The sequence below is a fragment of the Sus scrofa genome, chromosome 7, assembly GCF_000003025.6.
Source record: "Sus scrofa isolate TJ Tabasco breed Duroc chromosome 7, Sscrofa11.1, whole genome shotgun sequence".
NCBI lineage: Eukaryota > Metazoa > Chordata > Mammalia > Artiodactyla > Suidae > Sus > Sus scrofa.
In genome coordinates, this window is record NC_010449.5 from 94,355,602 (window position 1) to 94,376,077 (window position 20,476).

The window sequence follows — 20,476 nt, forward strand, 5'->3', positions numbered from 1 at the left end:
GACACAGGGGTAACCCCACCAGCCTTCCTAGCCTTCAAGTCCTCCCAGGCACCAGACGGGTACATGGACAAGCCTTCAGAGGAGTCCTGCCTCCATCTGCAGCCTCACCCAGGGCCTTCCAATCTTCCCAGCTGAGCTTCAGACAGTGAGAAGCAGACACAACCTTTCCTGTTGAGCCCCTTTCCACATTCCTGACCCCAAATCTCCAAGAGCACAATGAAATGGCTTTTTTTTTTTTTTTTTTTTTTTTTTGCGGTGATCTGTTCCCAAGCAGTGTGAATGCAAACAGTTGGTGACACACTTGTCAATCTATTCGCATATCTGCTGCTACCAAAGAAGGAGATGCTCTTAGAAACAGTATTTTAAGAAAAGGAAAAGCTCCTTTTTACTGAGCATTTACTCTGTACCAGGCATGGTGCTTAAGGGCTTATATGCCTGAGTTCATTTAATGCTCATTACAGGGCTATGACTAAATACTGCGATTATCCCCATTTCACAGAAGAGGAAATGGGCTCGGTTGTTGAGGACCTTGCCCAAAGCCAGATCTGCCTGACTCAAAGGCCCGGATACTGTCCTACACTCTGCTCTCCAGCCATGTAGAGAGAGGAGCTGTTTCTACAGGGCAGACACAACTCCTTGGGAGCTTGCTTTCCTGGTCATAGCCCAGGTCTGGGAATTTCCTGAAGACTTCAGGCAACAGGGGCACAGCATCAATACGTGGCCTTTTCTGAGCGGGCCAGGCCTCCTTCCCTGGAAAGCCATGGCTATGGCCCACTGCCCTGTTACCAACTCCCCCTGGATCCTACCCCTTCTTTAAGGCCTAAGTCCCCCATCGAGGCCTTGCAGAGAATTCTGCCTTCTCCAGACATCATCTCATGTCCCCTTGGCATGCTATTCCATACTGCTTCACACTGTCCTGGTTGTTTGGCTCCTGAGGATGGGGAGAATGTGGCAGAAGGGACATCTAGGCCAGGTGTACGATAAAGTGACCTGTCATATTGCCTATAGCATCTTCACAATAGCAGGCACATCGGTTTCTCACTAGGACCTGCTGGGTTGAGAATCATAACCCAGGTACAACCCTCCTGGCTCTGTGACCTGTGCTTCACCAGGGCATCAAAGGGGGAAAAGGATTTGAGGGTGGAGGAGGAAACAGCCCGACCCACCACAGAGACCCGTCACCACCACTTTGCAAGCAAGGAAGCCCAACCACAAAAGTGCAAAACAATGGGAGTTGCCATTTTGAGGTACAAATCCTCGACTGTCCTGGAAAGCTAAGAAACACAGATTAAAGTTTCCTGTGAGTCATTCTTCAACCTCTCTGCCCAGGAGTAAGGAGGGAACAAGCTCCAGACCCCCTCAGGTAAGACTACCTTTGTTCTGACTCATGGTCTTCCTGTCTCTGCTACAGGTGCCTTCCTTAGCCTGCTAGCCCTACTCCCTGTGTGACAGAGCTGAGGCTCTTACTCTGGCTGGGAAAACTCAAGACCACACAGATTTTCAAGGTGGTACAGCTCGGTTTCCAGGAAAAAGCCAGTCTGTTCCTTCCTTCCCTGCTACTTGGGGAGGCGAGTATATTGGGCACAGCCAGAAACTGCTGGGAAACTGCTCAAATGCCTTATTTCCTGTCCTCATGGAACCTCCTTCCTTTTTCCTCAGCAGGGACATTCTCACTCTTCCTGGAAGGTCATTATTGGTGACCTTCCCATTCCCCCTCTCCTCCTATAAATTATATATCAAATCAAGGACCAAACAGCTAATGAGGGGCCTAAAAGTGGCCAGATTCATGGTCCATCCAACTTAGAGCCATACAGATAAAGTCAGACTCACATGTTAGAATCACAGGGTGGAGATGTGTTTAATGGGAGGAGAGGGGAAAGGATTGTAAAATAAAATCAGGTAGACTTGCCTTATTTTGTCAGGCATCAGAGGGCTCATATGGTCCACATCAGCACTTCTTAAATCTTCTTTGCTCCCTCTCATTGCCCTGACACAAAGCTCACACATTTCCCGCTTAAAGTTCCTTTTAAAAAAGTATTTCTGGGAGTTCCCGTCGTGGCTCAGTGGTTAACGAATCTGACCAGGAACCATGAGGTTGCAAGTTCGATTCCTGCCTTGCTCAGTGGGTTAAGGATCCAGTGCTGCCGTGATCTGTGGGACAGGTTGCAGATGTGGCTTGGATCCCATGTTGCTGTGGCTGTGGTATAGACCAGCAGCTACAACTCTGATTCGACCCCTAGCCTGGGAACCTCCATATGCCACAGGTACGGCCCTAAAAAAGACCAAAAAAAAAAAAAAAAAAAAAGTGTTTCTGTTGGGCTATTTCTCTAGTCCTCATCCCCTTTCCTTTCCTTCCATCACAAAAGCTCAAAAGTACTAGTAGCAACAAAGTCAAAATTCTCTTGGTGAAGCAGGAGACGGGCACAGCTGGGGAGCTTCACCCATAATGGTTTGGGTGCTATTCCCCCCAGCAATCAATCCATCAAGTCAGAGCACTAGTGAACGAATAGTGAAAAGTCAAATTTCTCTTTCATAGTATTAATCAAAAAATATAAAGGCGTATCACGCCTAGCTGTCTGTCCTCCAAGAATAGCCGCCGTGGTCCGACATGGTCCATCTGGTTACAAACTCAGCTGCAAAAGCAACACCCCAAGAAGGCCTGCTCACCTCCCAGATGCCACGGAGGTGAGCACCATGGCACCTGAACAACAATATGGGGCCCTGCCATTAACCCGTGTATCCAAACCCCTTCTGAATGTTTACATTATCCTTCTGATTAGAAATTTAATTCTGTAAACAAGCATCTGAATTTATCTAAAGTCTATGTGTCTCTTGTTTAACCAAAAACAAAACTACAACACAAACACAGGCAAACACAAGAGTCAGTAAAGTGGAAACTCTGTTATGGCCCAACTTTGGACAGCTGTATGTAAGCGTAATTTTGGTTCAGGATCAACACTAACAAGAAGCTAAGCTGAGGCCTCAGAATGACGACTAAGGTTCATGCTGTGCTTCTGAAGGGGCCCTGGAGAAAGGGGAGATGAGAAACTAGCTCTCAGTTCCTGTGAGTTCTAGGACCTCGGGTCTAGAGGTTTCAGAGGCCCCTGGGCAGGTGCAGTGAAGGATGCCCTCCCTGCAGTCCCAGTTGTGGGGAAGATCTGCCCCACAAGGGCCTGAGATCGAGCAAAGGCACCACATTCTCTAGCTCTATTCTTGGGTAAGGAAGGCATTTAACTTCTCTGAGCCTCAGTTTCCTCTCCTGTAAAATGGGAATTCTCTCCATCTCTGCCCAGAGCACTTTAGATAACATTCCAAATAAAATTCTACAGCACAAAATACGAAATGTGGTTATTCTTCATCCCATCTCTAGCAATACAGGGGGGAGGGGCAGGGAAGAGTAAAGGGCCATTTATTGCTTCACCATGAATAATACGCTAAGAGAAAAAAATCAGATAATGGCACACTACACTAATAATCTTAAATCACCCAAGAGAAGCTTTAATGGGACAAATCAAAGTTTATTTTCCATTACCATCCATGGGACTTGATGGGGCATCCTACCCTGTCACTAGCTAACATGCACTTGGGACAAATAATTTAACCCAAATAATTAGAAAGAGGAGGTTTCCTGGGGGTGGGGGAGAACTCCCAGTGGTGGACTGTTACTGACAACCCCCACCCCAGGATTCCTATCCCGAAGCTCAAGTAGCCAGGAGTTGACTGCCTAAGATATAAAAATGCTTTTCATTCTGACTTTAAAATGGGCAGAGGACATGAACAGAAATTTTCCCTAAAATATACAGGCACATGAAAAGGTGTTCAACACCACTACTGTCAGGAAAATGCAAATTAAAACCATAATGATATCACCTCAAGCTGTTAGAATGGTTACACACAAAAAGACCAGAAACAACAAGTGTTGGAGAGGCTGTGCGGAAAAGGGAACCCTTGGGCACTGTTAGAACGTAAATTGGTGCACCCACTGTGGAATACACTATGGAAGTTCCTCAACACATTAAAAAGTAGAACCACCATACAATCCAGCAGTCCCGCTTCCGGGTATATATTCAAAGGAAATGAAATCGCTAAGAGCTATCTGCACCCCCATGATCACTGCAGCATGATTGACAATAGCCAAGGTATGCAAAACCCTAAGAGTCCTGCCTCTGGATGGATGGATAAAGAAGATAGGGTGTACAAACGCATATATACACTATAGATTATTATTGAGCAATAAAATGAAAGGAAATTCTGCCATTTGTGACAACATGGATGAACCGAGAGGGCATTACACTACATGAAATAAGTCAGAGAGAGATAAATACCGTATGATCTCACTTAATATGTGGAGTCACACTCCATTCTCCTTCCAAAAGACTACAATACTTAAAATGTCTTTAGCCCACCCCAACTATTCCAGAGTCTTACAAAAGACTGTGCAACAAGATTGCTAAATTGGGAATTCCCATCATGGTGTAGCGGACATGAATCAGACTAGGAACCATGAGGTTGAGGGTTTGATCCCTGGCCTCACTCAGCGGGTTAAGGATCTGGCGTTGCCATGAGCTGTGGTGCAGGTCGCAGACATGGCTCAGATCTGGTGTTGCTGTGGCTGTGGTGTAGGCTGGCAGCTATAGCTCCAATTCGACCCCTAGCCTGGGAACCTCCATATGCCGAGGGTGCGGCCCTTAAAATTAAAAAAAAAAAAAGGCAAAAAAAAAGAAGGCTAAGTTGATTTGGGGAAGTCAGGAGGGGATGTGAGAAAGGGCATTCCCTTTGACCTTGGCAGCAGGCAAGGGAGCAAGAGAAATATACTGCCTTCCTCCTGGGGCAAAAGCATTTTAATTATCAGCTGAGAGGCCATCAGAGCCATAAAACTGGCCAGCTGTCCCATTCAATCAAGCCAAAGGCCATAACGAGACAAGGCAGCAATTCTCAGGGGGCCAAGTGCTGCAAGTTAAGGCTGCATCCAGAGAGAGCGAGAGGCATGGGCCTTTCCCATAAGAGGCCCACACGCAGCAGGAAGGAGCTGGTGGGGATCCACACCCTTCTGCAGCTTTAGCTGAAACAAATCTGCCCATGTTAGTGGGCGCGATGAAACTACCCCTGGTGACTCAGAGAAGGCAGCTTGGGGCTGCCTAAAATCCCCATACCACTTTAAAAAGGGAAACCGACCATACCCTGCATACACCTAAAATAACAGGGATACAGAGATGTGTCTCCACTCTTGCAAAGAGGGGGAAAGGGGCAGCCCCTTTACTGAATGTGGTTCCCCTGTAACACCTCACATGCATCATTTCATGCCATCCTAAAACAGCACCGCTCTCTCCTGCCCTGTCCACATTTTACAGATGACAGTCCTGGCACTCCAAGAGGTGTGCCCAACCTCAGGGGCTCAAGAAGTAGCTTAAATCCAAATCTCTCTGAGTCCCAAGCCAGTGTCCCCCCCATTGAATCACCAGGCTCCCAATGCCAAGCTAAAGGGGTAAATGCTTTCTTCTCAAATCCAAACCTCCGAGTTTCCTACGGAGAGCAAAAATCCCAGGGACGTTAGGAGGGAAAGGGCTGCGTGAGCCATAGCCTCAACATCTCATGGTCAAGTCTGGTGCATGGCCCAGGCACAGTCTCCCACAGTTCTGCTGCGGAGTGGGCACAGAGGCACACAATTAAAACTCCCTAAGGGGTCTTGAGCCCTGTCTGAAAAAGCCTTGTGGTGATTCGAGAAGTGAGTGGGCAGCGGCCAGCAAAGCTCTGAGACACCAGGTTGCCCCTCGCTCAGCTCCAAGGACAGAAGTGGCATCTGACGACTGTGTCCTGCTTCCAGGATGAAGGCTGCCCTTGGTGTACTGTGAGTCCCCGTCGTGACTCACGTGACCAGAGCATCTTGTCTCGGCAAGGCCATCTGTCATGCCCCGGGCAGCAGAGGGGGAAGGGAGCACCTGTGGGCTCCTATCAGCTGTTTTCCCACTGAACCCCTTGGCGAAGACTCCTGAGCAGGAGCTTTGACCCCCTCAGTGAAGCTGGGAACAGGAAGCTGGGGTGTGCTGTAGCCCAACACACAGACTCAGCCCCCCCGCCCCCCCAAACACACATTCACGCTTCAAGTCACAGAAGGTCAGTCCTGGGAGGGACCTCAGGGACCATCTCGTCCAAAATGCTCGTTTCATAGAAAAGGACTCTGAGGCCTGGAGAGATCTTGAGATGTGCCCAGGGCCACCCCGCCAGTGTTCCTTCCTCTGCCCCAGTCCTCCTCTTACCCAGATGCCCAATTAATAAGTTCTTGGAGTTCCCTGGTGGCCTGGTGGTTAACGACTCAGCCTTGTCGTGGCTGTGGTGCGGGCACGGCCCCCCCACAAAAAAAAACCTGTTCTCCCCAGCAGTGTTGATTCATAACCGTCCTGAGTCTCAGATTAGTTAAAAGCTATAATCCTCTCCCCTACACACATTCTGCATAGATTCCAAGGGGTCTGAGAGCCTTTTTTTTTTTTTTTTTTTGACTTAAACGGTAGGTTTATTTCTATCTCAGGTAACAATCCAGGGCAGGTAGGAAGACTACCCTCCTCTACAGTCATTCAGGACTCTCAGGTTTCTCAGATCTGGTTTTTCTACCCTCCCTCTGGAATGTTTTTTTTCTTTTTTTTTGACTGTATGATTCTAAGTTTTTTTTTTTTTCAATGAATTTTATTACACTTACAGTTGTGCAATGATCATCACAACCAAATTTTATATGAGTGCTCTTGTTAACAATCCTTCCTGAGCAAGAGCAAGTGAGGTTCTACAGGAAGCCGAGGCAGGTCCTGACAGGGACTCTAAGGTAAAGAGATGGGTGACCTGGGCAAGAAGCTACATTTTTGTCTCTCCTCAACCAAACCACTGTCAGCACTTTGTGTCCCAGTTTCCCCATCTGTAGGTGACCCTGAGCTACCTCGTGGGAATGAAGGAAAGCCACAAGTCAGGAATGGAAAATTTTCCAAGAGACGTGGAGGAAGAGAGACACAGGCAGGCTCCTGTCTTGTTTCCTTCAAGATCCTGAAGCTCAAATCTTCACCCTGAGGAGTAACAGTGCCACCTCTGAAAAGGGGAGATCATGGGAGTTCCCACTGTGGCTCAGCGGTAATGAACCCAACTAGTATTCATGAGGATGCTGGTTCAATCCCTGGCCTCACTCAGTGGGTTAAGGAGCCGGCAATGCCGTGAGCTGTGGTGTAGGTCACAGATGCGGCCTGGATCCCGAGTTGCTGTGTCTGTGGCGTAGGCCAGCAGCTGTAGCTCCAATTAGACCCCTAGTCTGGGAACTTCTGTATGCCACAAGTGCAGCCCTAAAAAGCAAAAGAAAAAGAAAAGAAAGAAAAAGAGAAAAGGGGAGATCACTACTTAACTGTTACCACATAGGCTTGGGATGGGGAAGAAAGAGAAGACATAATAATTTACTTGACTCGCAAGGCAACAGTGGCTTGAATCAGAGGAAACAGAGGCAAAGGGGAAGAGATGAAAGAATCATGTGGAAATCAGAGCCGTCACACCTTGCAAAACTCTTACTGCCCTTGTGGTAGCTACTTCTCCAAGCTCAGGGCTCAATCACTGTCCAGAAATACCTATCAAGATCCTTCACACGGCGCAATCTTCTCTTTTGGCCGAACCTGCAGCATACGCAAGTTGTTAGGCCAGGAACTGAGTCTCAGCCACAACTTCAGCAACACAGGATCCTTAACCCACTGCACCAGGCTGGGGACTGAACCCGCGCCACTGCAGGTACAATGCCAGATCCTTAACCTGCTGCACCACAGCAGGAACTCCACAACACAATCTGCTGCTCCAAGTCCCACACAGGCTTTATAGGGGCCTAAATGTTGCCCAGGGCCCCAAGTTTCTCCCTGCCCCTGAATAATGGGCAAAGAAGTCCCCAGAGTCATCAGAAGAAGAAAAAGAAGGCAGCTCCCCTGAGCAAACTGGGGGAATGAGGGCAAATGTCCCAAGAAGAGGGCATGAACCCTCATGCATCCTTACAAGAGGCCCTCAGACACTCCAACTTCAGGAAAGGGTTGAGGCAAGAGAACCCATGGGGAATTTCAAGGGCACCACTGCCTCCCGGGGGACCACGCCTGCACTGGGCATTTATGTGCTGGCTTTAGGTCCTTCTCTGTGACCCCACAGGGAGCTCCTTGAGGACAGGGCCTGTGTCTGGTTTTGCTTCCTGTTACAGTCCCAACACCGAGCGCTCAAAATGACACACAAATGAGAACACTCTTTGTGCAGGAGATGGCCACGCCCAGGCGAAAGAGGAAAAGCAAGGCTCCTGGGCTAAGTCAAAGAGGTGAGAGGCATAGGTCAGCCTCCCTGGCCTCGTAGGTTCTCCTGCTGAGGCACGTTCACCTGGCTGGTACCTGCCTCGTTTCAGCTCTACTCACTTCCATATTTATTCTGACATGCAGAACTTGTCTCAGTATTCATGGAAAATGCTATGCATCAATTGAACATGATACTCTGGGATACGCCTGGTGGCTGCTGGCTAACCTTAGGTATAGCCACCTGCAACCAAGGGATAAATCCAATTTGTCGAGTACTTAGGCGCTTTTGCCGGGAAAAACCCTCAAAACACATCTGACATCCCCCAACTCTCTGCGAGAGGGAACTTGGAGCAAAGAGCCACCAAGAGCAGAAATGGGGAGAATAATGGGGAGAGAGACCCAGCAGTACCTGAGCTGAGTACTGCTGGGAGTGTCTCACTGGGTGACGTACTTATGAGGCAGAGAAAAGGCACCTCTCAGAATGGATGGGGAATTGGGTGCTCTGGCCGATATTTCACTGCCTGCCAGACCCACCGTGGGAATGTTTTAGAGTTTATCTAGTCTCCCATAGGAAAATAATGGCCACTCCTCACCCTCTTCTAGCCAAGTCATATTGCTCCTGGCCAGGACGCCCGTGCGCTGGTGGCTTAATCCCCAGGGTGGGGTGGTCTCCACCTCAGCGTCCAGGAACGAGGACACTAGGGCCGGAATGATGGGTCCCGGAGCTCCATGCCTCTCAGCAGGCAAGCTCCCAGCCCGGGGCAATCCTGCATGGGAAACGCAGTCAGAGCACACTCTGGGGCTACGTGTGTGACAGCTAGCCTGAGGCCAAGGGCGAAAGGGACACGCTCTCCTCCTGGTGTCCGTCTTCAGGAAAGCAGGTCTTCCACTTCCTAACCTTCTGAAGCATGAGAGAAGGCTGGAGAAAAACATGTGAGCACAGGATTGTCGGGTGTGGGGCTGGGGGGTGCTTCCTGGGCCTTCAGGAGGAGCAGCCAAATTGAACAAGTCGACAAAACTGGACTGGACCTGGGGAAGAGCACAACGGGGAGTTCACAGCTGGGAACATAAGGAGCGCCGAGGTTGAGGGGTAGCGGGGGTTGGGGGGTTGCTGCTCTAGCAGCACCTGACAGCCTGCAGGCTGCAAGGGAGTCATTGGCCAGTGAGGGTAATTGAGGCCCTGGCATCCAGGAAAGCTGAGGGCAGAGGCCTTGGAGGCTGGAAACGAATGCACTGTAAAAAATGCCACACTCGGCACCCAAAACAGCCTGACATTAGGAAGGATCGAGGACCTGGAGATTACGAGGATGACGAGCCACTTCCGCGCAAGCGAAGCATGAGGGACGTCCTCTGACAGAAGGAGATTTTTTTTTTACATTTCGAGATCCTCCAGGTAGACCAGTCCCAGTGATACTTTCGCCACTCATTCATTCATTCATTCATTCATTTGGAAGCTAAAGACACAACATCTATTTGGAGATGCAGTGGATGCTCCTGAAATCAGAGCCAGGAGAGAGGGGCAGCCCAGGGATGAGACAGGGCAGCAGCCTGCAGGCCAGCAGTGTTTCCTTCTGTCCTTCAATGGTCTGTGCTGGGCGGACCCTGCAGTCACCTCACCATTGTGCCTATTAAGCCCTATGGCTTTACACCAGCTGCACAGTGTCTGGGCCTGCCACCCCTGGACCAGCAGCTCTGGTGCCTTGTCACCCTAATACTCTTCTACATGCTATCAGGTCATCTGTGTTTGGCACCCACCCACTCCAGTGACAGGCCGGAGGGGAGAAGTGGCCAGGTTTGGGTTGGGCACGGGAAAATGAGCAGGGTTTGGAGAGGTGAGGCCAGGATACCCAGAAAGCAAGGTTATTCCCATAGCAAGGGTGAGTGTGATGAGGGCCCAGGACTGAGAAGTACATGGTGTATTCTAGCAGAAGAGGAAATCAGCTCGGCATGAGGGGGAAATGGCCTCAGAAGAAGAAGACGGAGATAAGGCAGCACAGACCTCATGAGACGTTTAAGCTGACATCTGAAAAGAGGAAGGCAGACAGTGGCTAGTCCCAAACCAAACACTGTTCACGGCTCCCCTCTGCTCTTTCAGCTATGAAATCAAGGAAGACATCATCAAACATTAATGAAACGTGGACGCTGAGGGTCTGTGAGCAGAGGAACATTATTCCTAATTATAGAAAACTAAAGCACCACAGGGTCACAGGAAATAAACAGTGGGCCGTGAAAGAGCCCAGCCGCCCCACTGGCAAAGGTGGAGCAGCGCTTAGGATCACAAGCTGAGGAGTGAGACCCACGCCAAGAGTCTGGTCTTAGGCTGGGCAGTGAGACCCTAGAGAAATGGCTGCCCGGCTGAGCCTCAGCTTCCTCGTTTGTAAAATAAAGACATTCAATACAAAGGAACTTATTCACAAAACAGAGACAGACCCAAAGATTTCGAAACCAAACACTTACCGTCGGTTATAAACACGTTGGGGGAAGGGATAAATTAGGAAGTTGGGATTGACATGTACACACTACTATACACAATATAGATAAGTTAAGATAAAAGTAAAATAAAACAGATACGTTACAAGGATCTACTGTATAGTACAGGGAACTCTACTCAATACTGTGTAACAACCTGTATGGGAAAAGAATCTGAAGAGGAATGGATATATGTATAACTGATTCACTTTGCTCTATGCCTGAAATTAATATAACACTCTAAGTCAATTACATCCCAATAAAATCCTAAAAAACAAAATAAAGAAAATCACAGCCTTTACTCTGCAGGCTGCTGTGAGAATTAGATGAGAAGCCACATAAAATGCTTAGACAGTGCCTGACCCGAAGAGAGCACTAAATAAACATTAGTTTGTTGTTGTTGTTATTACTTATATAGGGATTTGATTATTATTATCATATGTAGGGGTTTGGTGATGATGATGATGATGTAGAGGTTTGTTTTAGTTAATATACTATAAACAGTGGAATACTGTAGTACCTTTTAATATCTTATGGTAGAAGAACACTTACTTAATAAGAAAGTGGTCACAGTACATGGTCAAGTTGGGGGGAGGAAAGCATGACACAAGCAAGCTACTAAGGATTTCCTGTGTACAATTCAGGGCTGAAAACAAATATGCATAAATGCAAAACAGTGGAAAAACACACTGCGTTTTAGCTCTATTTTCTTCTATGTTTTCTAAGGAGAGGAAGATGTTATTTAATAATAAAATAAAAGTAGTAACACAACCTTCACTTTGAATAAGGCTTTTCATTTTCCAAGGCTTTTTTACATGATCTCATTTTTACCCTAGTTTAACCTTTTTTTTTTTTTTGGTCTTTTTGCCATTTCTTGGGAGGCTCCTGCGGCATATGGAGGTTCCCAGGCTAGGGGTCTAATTGGAGCTGTAGCCACTGGCCTACGCCAGAGCCACAGCGATGCGGGATCCAAGCCGCGTCTGTAACCTACACCACAGCTCACAGCAACACTAGATCCTTAACCCACTGAGTAAGGCCAGGGATGGAACCCGCAACCTCATGGTTCCTAGTTGTATTCGTTAACCACTGAGCCACGACGGGAATTCCAACCCTAGCTTAACCTTTAATGGCTCCTATTAAACTGCTATTCTGCCAAACGCCTTTAAACCCAAATCCTGAAATATCCTTTCCTGCCACCAAAAGGACAATTTTTTCCTAAAAGTCCATCTTTCACTAACACCTTTGCTAACGATCCAGGAACTGGATTTCCCCAATCTGAGGAGCAGAGACACATAAATCCACTTTTATAGCCAGGGCCTTTAGCAAGTAGTTTTAAGAGATGTTTAAGTTATTGATGCACTGTAGTAAAGCCGTAGAAACCATCAGTTAAGCCTGAGCACATGTCCCAGGGCCTGGATAACCTTGCTTCTTGGGCTGTATGATGCTAAGTAGCTAGTAGTTCTTCCCAATGCATCTCCCAAGATTCTGTGGTACGACCACCAGCTGCTTCCCCCACCAGCCATGTTCTCTCTTTCTTGGTTAGGAGACATTATTAGCCAGGCTCAACGCCCCCAGAATAAAATCCTCCATCTTCCAGCCTCCCCTGCACTCGTCATAACTAAGTGACTCCATCCTGGCCACTGCATACATGCAGGTGTGATGCGCTAGACTCCTGGGAAGTTAATGGGAGTCAACTCAGCCACAGGAGCAGACTTTTCTTCTGCTTTTCCTGCTCCTTCAGACTTGTCACTTGGACCAAATAACTGACATTTCTGCAGCTATCTTGGACAGATGCAAGCCATTTACTGGGATGTTGGGGTGAAAAACAGGAGCCTATAATTGATGATATATAGAAACACCCTAAAATCCTCCATTTCAATTGAAATGTATTCCATTTCAAATACAATGGAATGTATACTTGTCTCAGTCACTGCTATTTTCTTTTGTTTGTTTAGGTTACATGTGTCAAACTTAAAACTTATTGTAGGAGCTCCTGTCGCAGTGCAGCGGAAACGAATCCGACTAGGAACCATGAGGTTGCGGGTTCAATCCCTGGCCTCGCTCAGTGGTATAGGTCACAGATGCGGCTCAGATCTGGTGTGGCTGTGGCTGGCAGCTACAGCGCCGATTAGACACCTAGCCTGGGAACCTCCATATGCTGCAGGTGCAACCCTGAAAAGAAAAGACAAAAAAAAAAAAAAAAAAAAAAAAAACCTTATTGTAAATGATAATATGAACGTACGTAGGATGTTATAAGCTGTACACATCTCAGTAAACAGCACTGACTTTTTAAAGTGGGTGATCAGGATAATAAAACATTTTAATAAATCCTTTTTTTTTTTAATTGAACCTTTTGCAACACCTAGATGTTTACCACCAACTACTTCCCTTTTTCCACAAAGACACCCCCCGTATATACTTTCTTCTCTAGTGGCTCAAAGTCAACTAACACATATAATTTATAGAATTCTGCCCTCATGTTTCTGTGACCAAAATCCAACTCTCTGGAACCTCTAATAAAAACTAAGAAAAATAGGCCAGTATCCCCAGGTCTGCAAAACACAAAGAAGTGATGACTTTCCAACTGGAGGCAAAGAAGTGGCATAACATTTCTAAAATGACTTTCAGGTCATGCACACTTGGCAATGGAATAAGAACAACAGTGCCATCCAGGCTATATGGGATAAATTCAGTCCCAGGCAAACAGTTACCCACAGACAGATGGCAAGGAGCTACCCCAACCCACATGTGAGATTTATAGCAGGCATCAATGTTAGCACCAACCAAGCTGCCCAACAGACCATGCACATTTCAAGGCATCAACTGTCTTGATGAGGTCCTTTAAAATACTGTCCGATATGTAAGTTCAGCTCCTGCCACCATGCACTGTCCCTGAAGGCCCCTCTCGGCAATCTAGTTCCCAGGTTGTGGGTCGAATTACAGCTACAGCTGCTAGCCTACACGACAGCAATGCAGGATCTAGACTTGTCTATGACCTACACCACAGCTCACAGCAACGCCAGATCCTTAACCCACTGAGTAAGGCCAGGGATCAAACCTGCGTTCTTGTGGGAACTAGTCAGGTTCATTACCACTGAGCCATGAGGGGAACTCCTCCCTCTCAGCCATCTTAAAACCCATTTAAGGTCAAAGAGGAACCAGGGCTTTGTCTTCTCGGGGAGAGAATGACATTCAGGTCCTCTGCCATCTCCTGCAAACAGCAGAGCCTTGGCAAATTAAGGTTTCCTTCCCAAGAGCCTAGATGTCCAAACACAAATCATAAAGACAAAACTTTGTATTTACAGCTTGAAATTATACCCAGATTTAAAGCTTCAGAGGAAATTATTAACTTTTACAATTCCATCACCCTACCCAACTTTCTAAATGGGCTCAGTTATGTAAGGTGAGTGCATTTTGCCAAGTTTTCCCAGCGTAAGGATATAAAAAAAACAATTTTTAATTCAGTTTCTATACGGCATTTTCTACCAACACATCTGCTACTCTTACCCCCTCATCCAAAGCAAGCTCTAGGTAGAAATTATTTTGAAAAGGGGGTCACCAGATTGTTTTCACTTATTTAATATAGTTAACAATTTTGGAGGAGGATGAGAATAATTGAGAAATCATATTTTATTGTATGGAACTTAAATCTAAAATACGTATAGCTAATGTTCCATATTCTCACAAGGATGAATTCTGCTTTTATTAAGGGGGAAGATGATCCAGATAGAAGAGGGAAGGGCAATATAGGCTATTTTAAAGTAAACGGCCACATATGCTTTTAAAATGTCTGGAGGAGTTCCTGTTGTGGCTCAGCAGAATGGAATCTGACTAATAACCATGAGGATGCGGGTTTGATCCCTGGCCTCACTCAGTGGGTTAAGGATCCAGCGCTGCCGTGAGCTATGGTGTAAGTCGAAGACTCGGCTTGGATCTGGTGTTGCTGTGGCTGTGGTGTAGGCTGGCGGCTACAGCTCCAGTTGGACTCCTAGCCTGTGAATTTCCATATGCCATGGGTACAGCCCTAAAAAAAGACCAAAAACAAAACAAAACAATACCAAAAAAACCCCCCAAAAAGCCAAAAATAAAATGTCTGGAAAAACATGTGAAATGCCAAACTCCTATTCCCTGAAGGAAGACATGATGAGTGATCTATTTTTTCGTTTACCTACACTTCCCAATTTTTGTACCAAAAAAAAAACTTACTAAGTAATTTTAAAACATACTTTTTAGGAGTTCCCATTGTGGCACAGCGGAAATGAACCCGACTAGTATCCATGAGGATGTGCATTCCATCCCTGGCCTCACTCAGTGGTTCAAGGATCCAGCGTTGCCACGAACTGTGGTGTAGGTCACAGACGTGGCTTGGATCCCTAGTTGCTGTGGCTGCGGTGTAGGCCTGCAGCTGCAGCTTGGATTCAACCCCTAGCCTGGGAACCTCCATATGCTGCACGTGTGGCCCTAAAAAGCAAAAAGCAAAAAACAAAAACAAAAACCTCACACTTTTAAAAGCTAAAAAATTCACAACAGCATCAACAAAATATAAGCCACATTTGGAACAGCCTGGAGCAAAACAAAGTCTGAAGGATTTCTGGGCTCAAAGCTGAAGGATGCAGAGAGTAAAGTTCCTGAGGCCCCAAAGTCCTAACGCCCTCCTCTCTGGACAGGATGCTTAGAGTGACTGTAAGCATATACCACTGAGCAAAGTGTATGCTCTCTAGCGTGCAGTTTAGGCAAGGGAAAGTCCAATTACCACAAGAGAAGCACACTTCCAGCGCCTGCTGATTCAGCCAAGGAGAGAGACTGAAGTTTCTACCAACTCACCGTTTAATTACGTCTAACATTTGCTTTACAATCCAGTTTATGGGTTCTAGATATTTAACACACAGTTACTTCTCAGTTCCCTTCTATTAAACACTAGGTAGTTATGAAAAATAATTGATACCACCCTAAGGCTGGCAGAAGGGCTCTAGTCCTACCTGACAGGTCATGCTCTCCAAGGTGACAGCATCACCCAAATGGGCCTCTTCCTCATACCCTCTTCCTTGGTGGGGACCACAGGTGGGGGTGTTTAGGTAGCAACTTTACCCGTTGTTCCACCAAAGAGAAAAATCCCTTTTAGGACCACAGGCACCCTTTCCTCAAGTGGTAAAATAAATCTTTATGTTTTGTTTGCACGGTACACACCGCCAACCCTGCCTACTAACAACAGCTCAAAATTATCCCCAATTCCTCAGGTGCCTCATTCTTCTCTTCCGAAAACATTTATTTCCTGGCACTCATTTCACCCTCTACATCGCAGCTCAAGGACAGACTGTTTTTAAGCCAGGAGTTTCGCTCCTATTAAGATCCCTTAGGAATCCCCTCCAACCAAAGCCTTGGACTGAGTCTGCAAGTGCTCTTAAGCCCTCTGGCCCCATCTCTCCGTACTCACTGTTGCTGGATTTAAGGTCGCGGTGGATGATGGGGACAATTGCCTCATCGTGTAAGTAGTTCATCCCTCTGGCAATTTGCACGGCCCAGTTCACCAGGATGTCTGGAGGAATCCTTTTCCCAGATAACACTCTATTCAAAGGCCCTCCACGAGCAAACTCCATGACCAGGCAGAGGTTGGGTTCCTTCAGACACACCCCTCTAAGGGCAATGATGTTGGGGTGCCTCAGCATGGCAAAGAGCTTGGCCTCCTGGCGAACGTTCTCTATTGTCTGGCTGATGTCCTCATCGGGGTCATGGCGGGCTGCTTTCACGGCGACCTCATCCCCTATCCAGAAAGCACGATAGACCTTCCCAAAGCCTCCGATGCCAATAATCTCTTCCAGGGTTAGCTCCGCAAAATCAATCTCTAACACTGGGAAAGAAAAGAAAAAAACAAGTAAGTCAATAACATTATGAAAACACTGTTTAATCACCCACTTACTTGTAAACACAGCAAGGTGCCTATTCGCTTTGCTTTTCTCTCTCCCTGCTATAAATTCCCCGAGGACAGGAAATGTGATTAACCTTGTTTTCTGTTGCATTATCCTTAGTGACCTGCACATAGTAGGCATTCAATAAATAGAGAAAAACATCCCCTTTCAGGAGTTCCCATCGTGGTGCAGTGGTTAACGAATCTGACTAGGAACCATGAGGTTGCCGGTTCGATCCCTGGCCTTGCTCAGTGGGTTAACGATCCCGCGTTGCCGTGAGCTGTGGTGTAAGTCGCAGATGCGGCTCAGATCCAGCATTGCTGTGGCTCTGGCGTAGGCGGGTGGCTACAGCTCTGATTAGACCCCTAGCCTGGGAACCTCCATATGCCGTGGGAGCAGCCCTAGAAAAGGCAAAAAGATAAAAACAAAAACAAAAACAAAAACTTCCACTTTCAGATCTTGTACCAAGATCAACCATTTTATCTAAAATGGAAATTGAGGGAGTTTTTTTTTTTTTTAGGGCCGCACCCACGATATATGGAAGTTCCCAGGGTCAAATCAGAGCTGTAGCTGCTGACCTGAGCCACAGCCACACCAACACCAGATCTGAGCCTTGTCTGATCATAAAAACGTTGGATCCTTAACCCACTGAGCAGCGCCAGGGATCAAACCTGAGTCCCCACGGATACCAGTTGGGCTCGTAACCCACTGAGCCATAACAGGAACTCCTGAGGGAGATCATTTCTACGGACTTATTCAGATTTTACTGTGTACATACCACGGAGTGAGAAATACACAATCTAGTGCCAAGGCAAATACACACCCCACCAAACTGTAGTGTAAAAGAGCTTTTGCAGCAATACGATTCAAAGATGAGGAAAATCACTAACTCTAACTGCAGGACAGGGATTCAGAAGTTGAGCGGGGAAAGGATTCTCAGGGAAGGCAACATTTAAAATGGGTCCTGAAAAATGAGGGGGAGGGGTCTCATCAGGCAATGCAGCTCAGGGTGGAGGAGGAGAGTCCAGGCAGAGGGAAGGAAGGTCAAGAGCAAGAACCTGGGGCATGAGAGTAGATGGCCTATCAGGAACTTCAGGGAGGCTGGGGCAGCTGAATTATCTGCATTAGGGTAGATGAGGCTCAAAGCCTTGCTGGGGTCAGCCAGGTCGGGAAATGTTTTTAAAACCAGTCTGAGGAGCTGAAATGTCACACTGCAGATGATATAGGAGTCGTGCATCTTTAAGAAAGGTGGTGTTGTCAGACTTGTAACTAAGAAAGGAAACCAACTCGGAGTTCCCATTGTGGCGCAATGGTTAACGAATCCAACTAGGAACCATGAGGTTGCGGGTTCCATCCCTGCCTTGCTCAGTGGGTTAACGATCCGGTGTTGCTGCGAGCTGTGGTGTAGGTCGCAGACACGGCTCGGATCCTGCACTGCTGTGGCTGTGGTGTAGGCCAGCGGCTACAGCTCCGATTAGACCCCTAGCCTGGGAACCTCCATTTGCCGTAGGAGTGGCCCTAGAAAAAGCAAAAAGACAAAAAAAAAAAAAAAAAAAAAGGAAAGAAAGAAAGAAAGGAAACCAACTCTGGCAACCACGTGGACTATAACAGCAATAGGAACCACTACGGAGGCCACCGCAGTAACCCAGGCACAGGAGCCCAAGGGCCTGAACCTTACCAGCCGTGAAGACCAGAGTACAGAGGAAATTGGGAGGCCTTCAAAATTCAGTTCTACCAGGACCTGGTGACAGAGATGTGCAAGAAAGGAGTCTCCTGGGCGACCTCTTACTCCAGCAGTCACCGGGGCCACAGCTTCATCCCTGAGATTCCCAGTATCACACCCAACCACTCATTCTCCTTCCCAAAGGCAGAGTTTGAACTGACAATACTTGATTCTATTTTTGGCTCTGTCTGGAAAGGTTTCCTTGGATAGGTGATAACAGCCACCCGTGATGATATATCTTGGGCCAGATATGGTGTTACTACACAAGCAAGGTGCTATTTCATGTTTCTTTCATGTTTTCTGTTCTCTGTCTTCTGAGTCTCTCTCGTCTTTTAACTGGCTGACACATATTCACTCTCAGGTCTCACCTTAACTATCAATTTCCTAGAGGAACTTTTCCTAAGCCCTAACTAAATGCGGTCAGGACCCCATCAAGCACTTCCACTGCAGTCTCTATTGCATGACTCAACAAGCTTATCATCATGTGTCCAGCACCTATGATCCTGCTGGACTGTAAGAAGCACATGAGTGGATTCTGTTTGCCTTACTCACCACTGTCCACATCGCACCAAATATTTAGTTGGTGACCAACAGAATGTAAAGTAAAATAAGGGGGAAAAAATCTACCTCAGTATGAAACAAACCAGACTCAGATCTGGGGGGGAAAAATTGAATTGTTCCTCCCGAAACACATACAGAGAACTATCACACTCTGCTAAAAAAACTAAGAACACAAAGATATATTTCCAAACTCTTGGCAAGACCAGAGAGGAACTGCTCACTGCTGACTATTTCCTTCCTTTCTCGGCCGGCGTCACGACACATCCATTCTCCATGCAGATGCTGGTGGTGCTCAAAACGCTGCTCCTGCCTAGTTGTAACATTTCTATCCTATCTAGAGCTAATATTCCTTTGTATTTTGTAAAGCACCTGGCAGTCTGCACAAAGAAAACTCTTAAGAAAAATTAGCAGGATTACCTTAAGGTATACAAAATACATAGCCCGTCTTCACCTTAACAGTTCCAACTGTTCAAGATTATCACCTCATCTAGCACTATTTTTGAAGAGTAAATGGTGTGACAGGTCCTGAAAACTAGCAATCAACATCCCATTCTATAGGAGTTCCTGTTGTGGCTCAGTGGGTTAAGAACCCAACATAGTGTCTGTGAGGATGCGGGTTCAATTCCTGGGCTCACTCTGTGGGTTAAGGATCCAGCACTGCCACAAGCCATGGTGTAGGTCGCAGATGTGGCTCGGATCTGGCGCTGCTGTGGCTGTGGCTGTGGCGAAGGCCTCAACTGTAGCTTGGATTCAACTCCTAGCCTGAAAACTTCCATATGCTGGTGTGGTCATTTAAAAAAAAAAAAAAAAGTCCACTCTACAATCCTCCAGCATACCTTTCCAGAAGGCTAAAAATTATGTTTCCCAGACTCCCTGAGAGAATTCTGGTTCAGCCAGTGAGATGCCCAAGATTTGGAAGACAGACCTTGCTTCTCCAGGCAAGCATGGCTATGGAGAAGTTGGAGTTTTCTGCAACAGCATGTCAGTGTCCAGTCATTAGCTCTGTGGCTGTGGAAGGAATGTTGCAAGGGCAAGTGGTCACCCAGTAACTAGACAGCAACTACGACAGGGTGTTCTCAAAGTCAACAGCTTCAATAGCAACTCCTGACCCTGAATCTTCTCAGTTAAAGAAGCAGCAGCTTGCCTGGTGGGTCGGGTCTGCAATGTTCTGGGAGTTGGTCCCCTAAGTCCAGTTGAGCGCCCCTTCTCCCTGCCCTTCCAACAATCTATAAGCACCTAGTTTCTTGCACTAAACCATTTTCTGCTTAAAGTAGTGTGAGTGTTTCTGGGTCCTAAAATGAATCCTGACTGATTTTACTAGTTCTTGCCTTATCGCCTCTATATGAACGAGAAAAACATGCCCACGTCAAAGAGGGATTAGAAACCGTCTTGGAGAAAAATGTAAGTTATGTTAGGAGTGCCCTTGGTCATAGAGGGAAGGAACATTCTTTTTTCCACCAGATTTTTCACTGAGGAAAAGATATGTGCCTATTTAATGTGTGCATTTATACACCTCAATTCCTTGACTG

At 47.0% G+C, this 20,476-nt stretch overlaps 1 protein-coding gene across 2 annotated transcripts in view; it reads right to left on the bottom strand.

The window, feature by feature from the left end:
- Positions 1 to 20,476, bottom strand: part of MAP3K9 (mitogen-activated protein kinase kinase kinase 9) — an 83,712-nt gene that overhangs the window by 59,253 nt on the left and 3,983 nt on the right. For both annotated transcript variants that reach the window (XM_021099417.1, XM_021099418.1), the window contains exon 2: positions 16,192 to 16,605. In XM_021099417.1, coding sequence (XP_020955076.1) covers positions 16,192 to 16,605 — 414 coding nt within the window. The remainder of the gene's footprint in view (positions 1 to 16,191; positions 16,606 to 20,476) is intronic.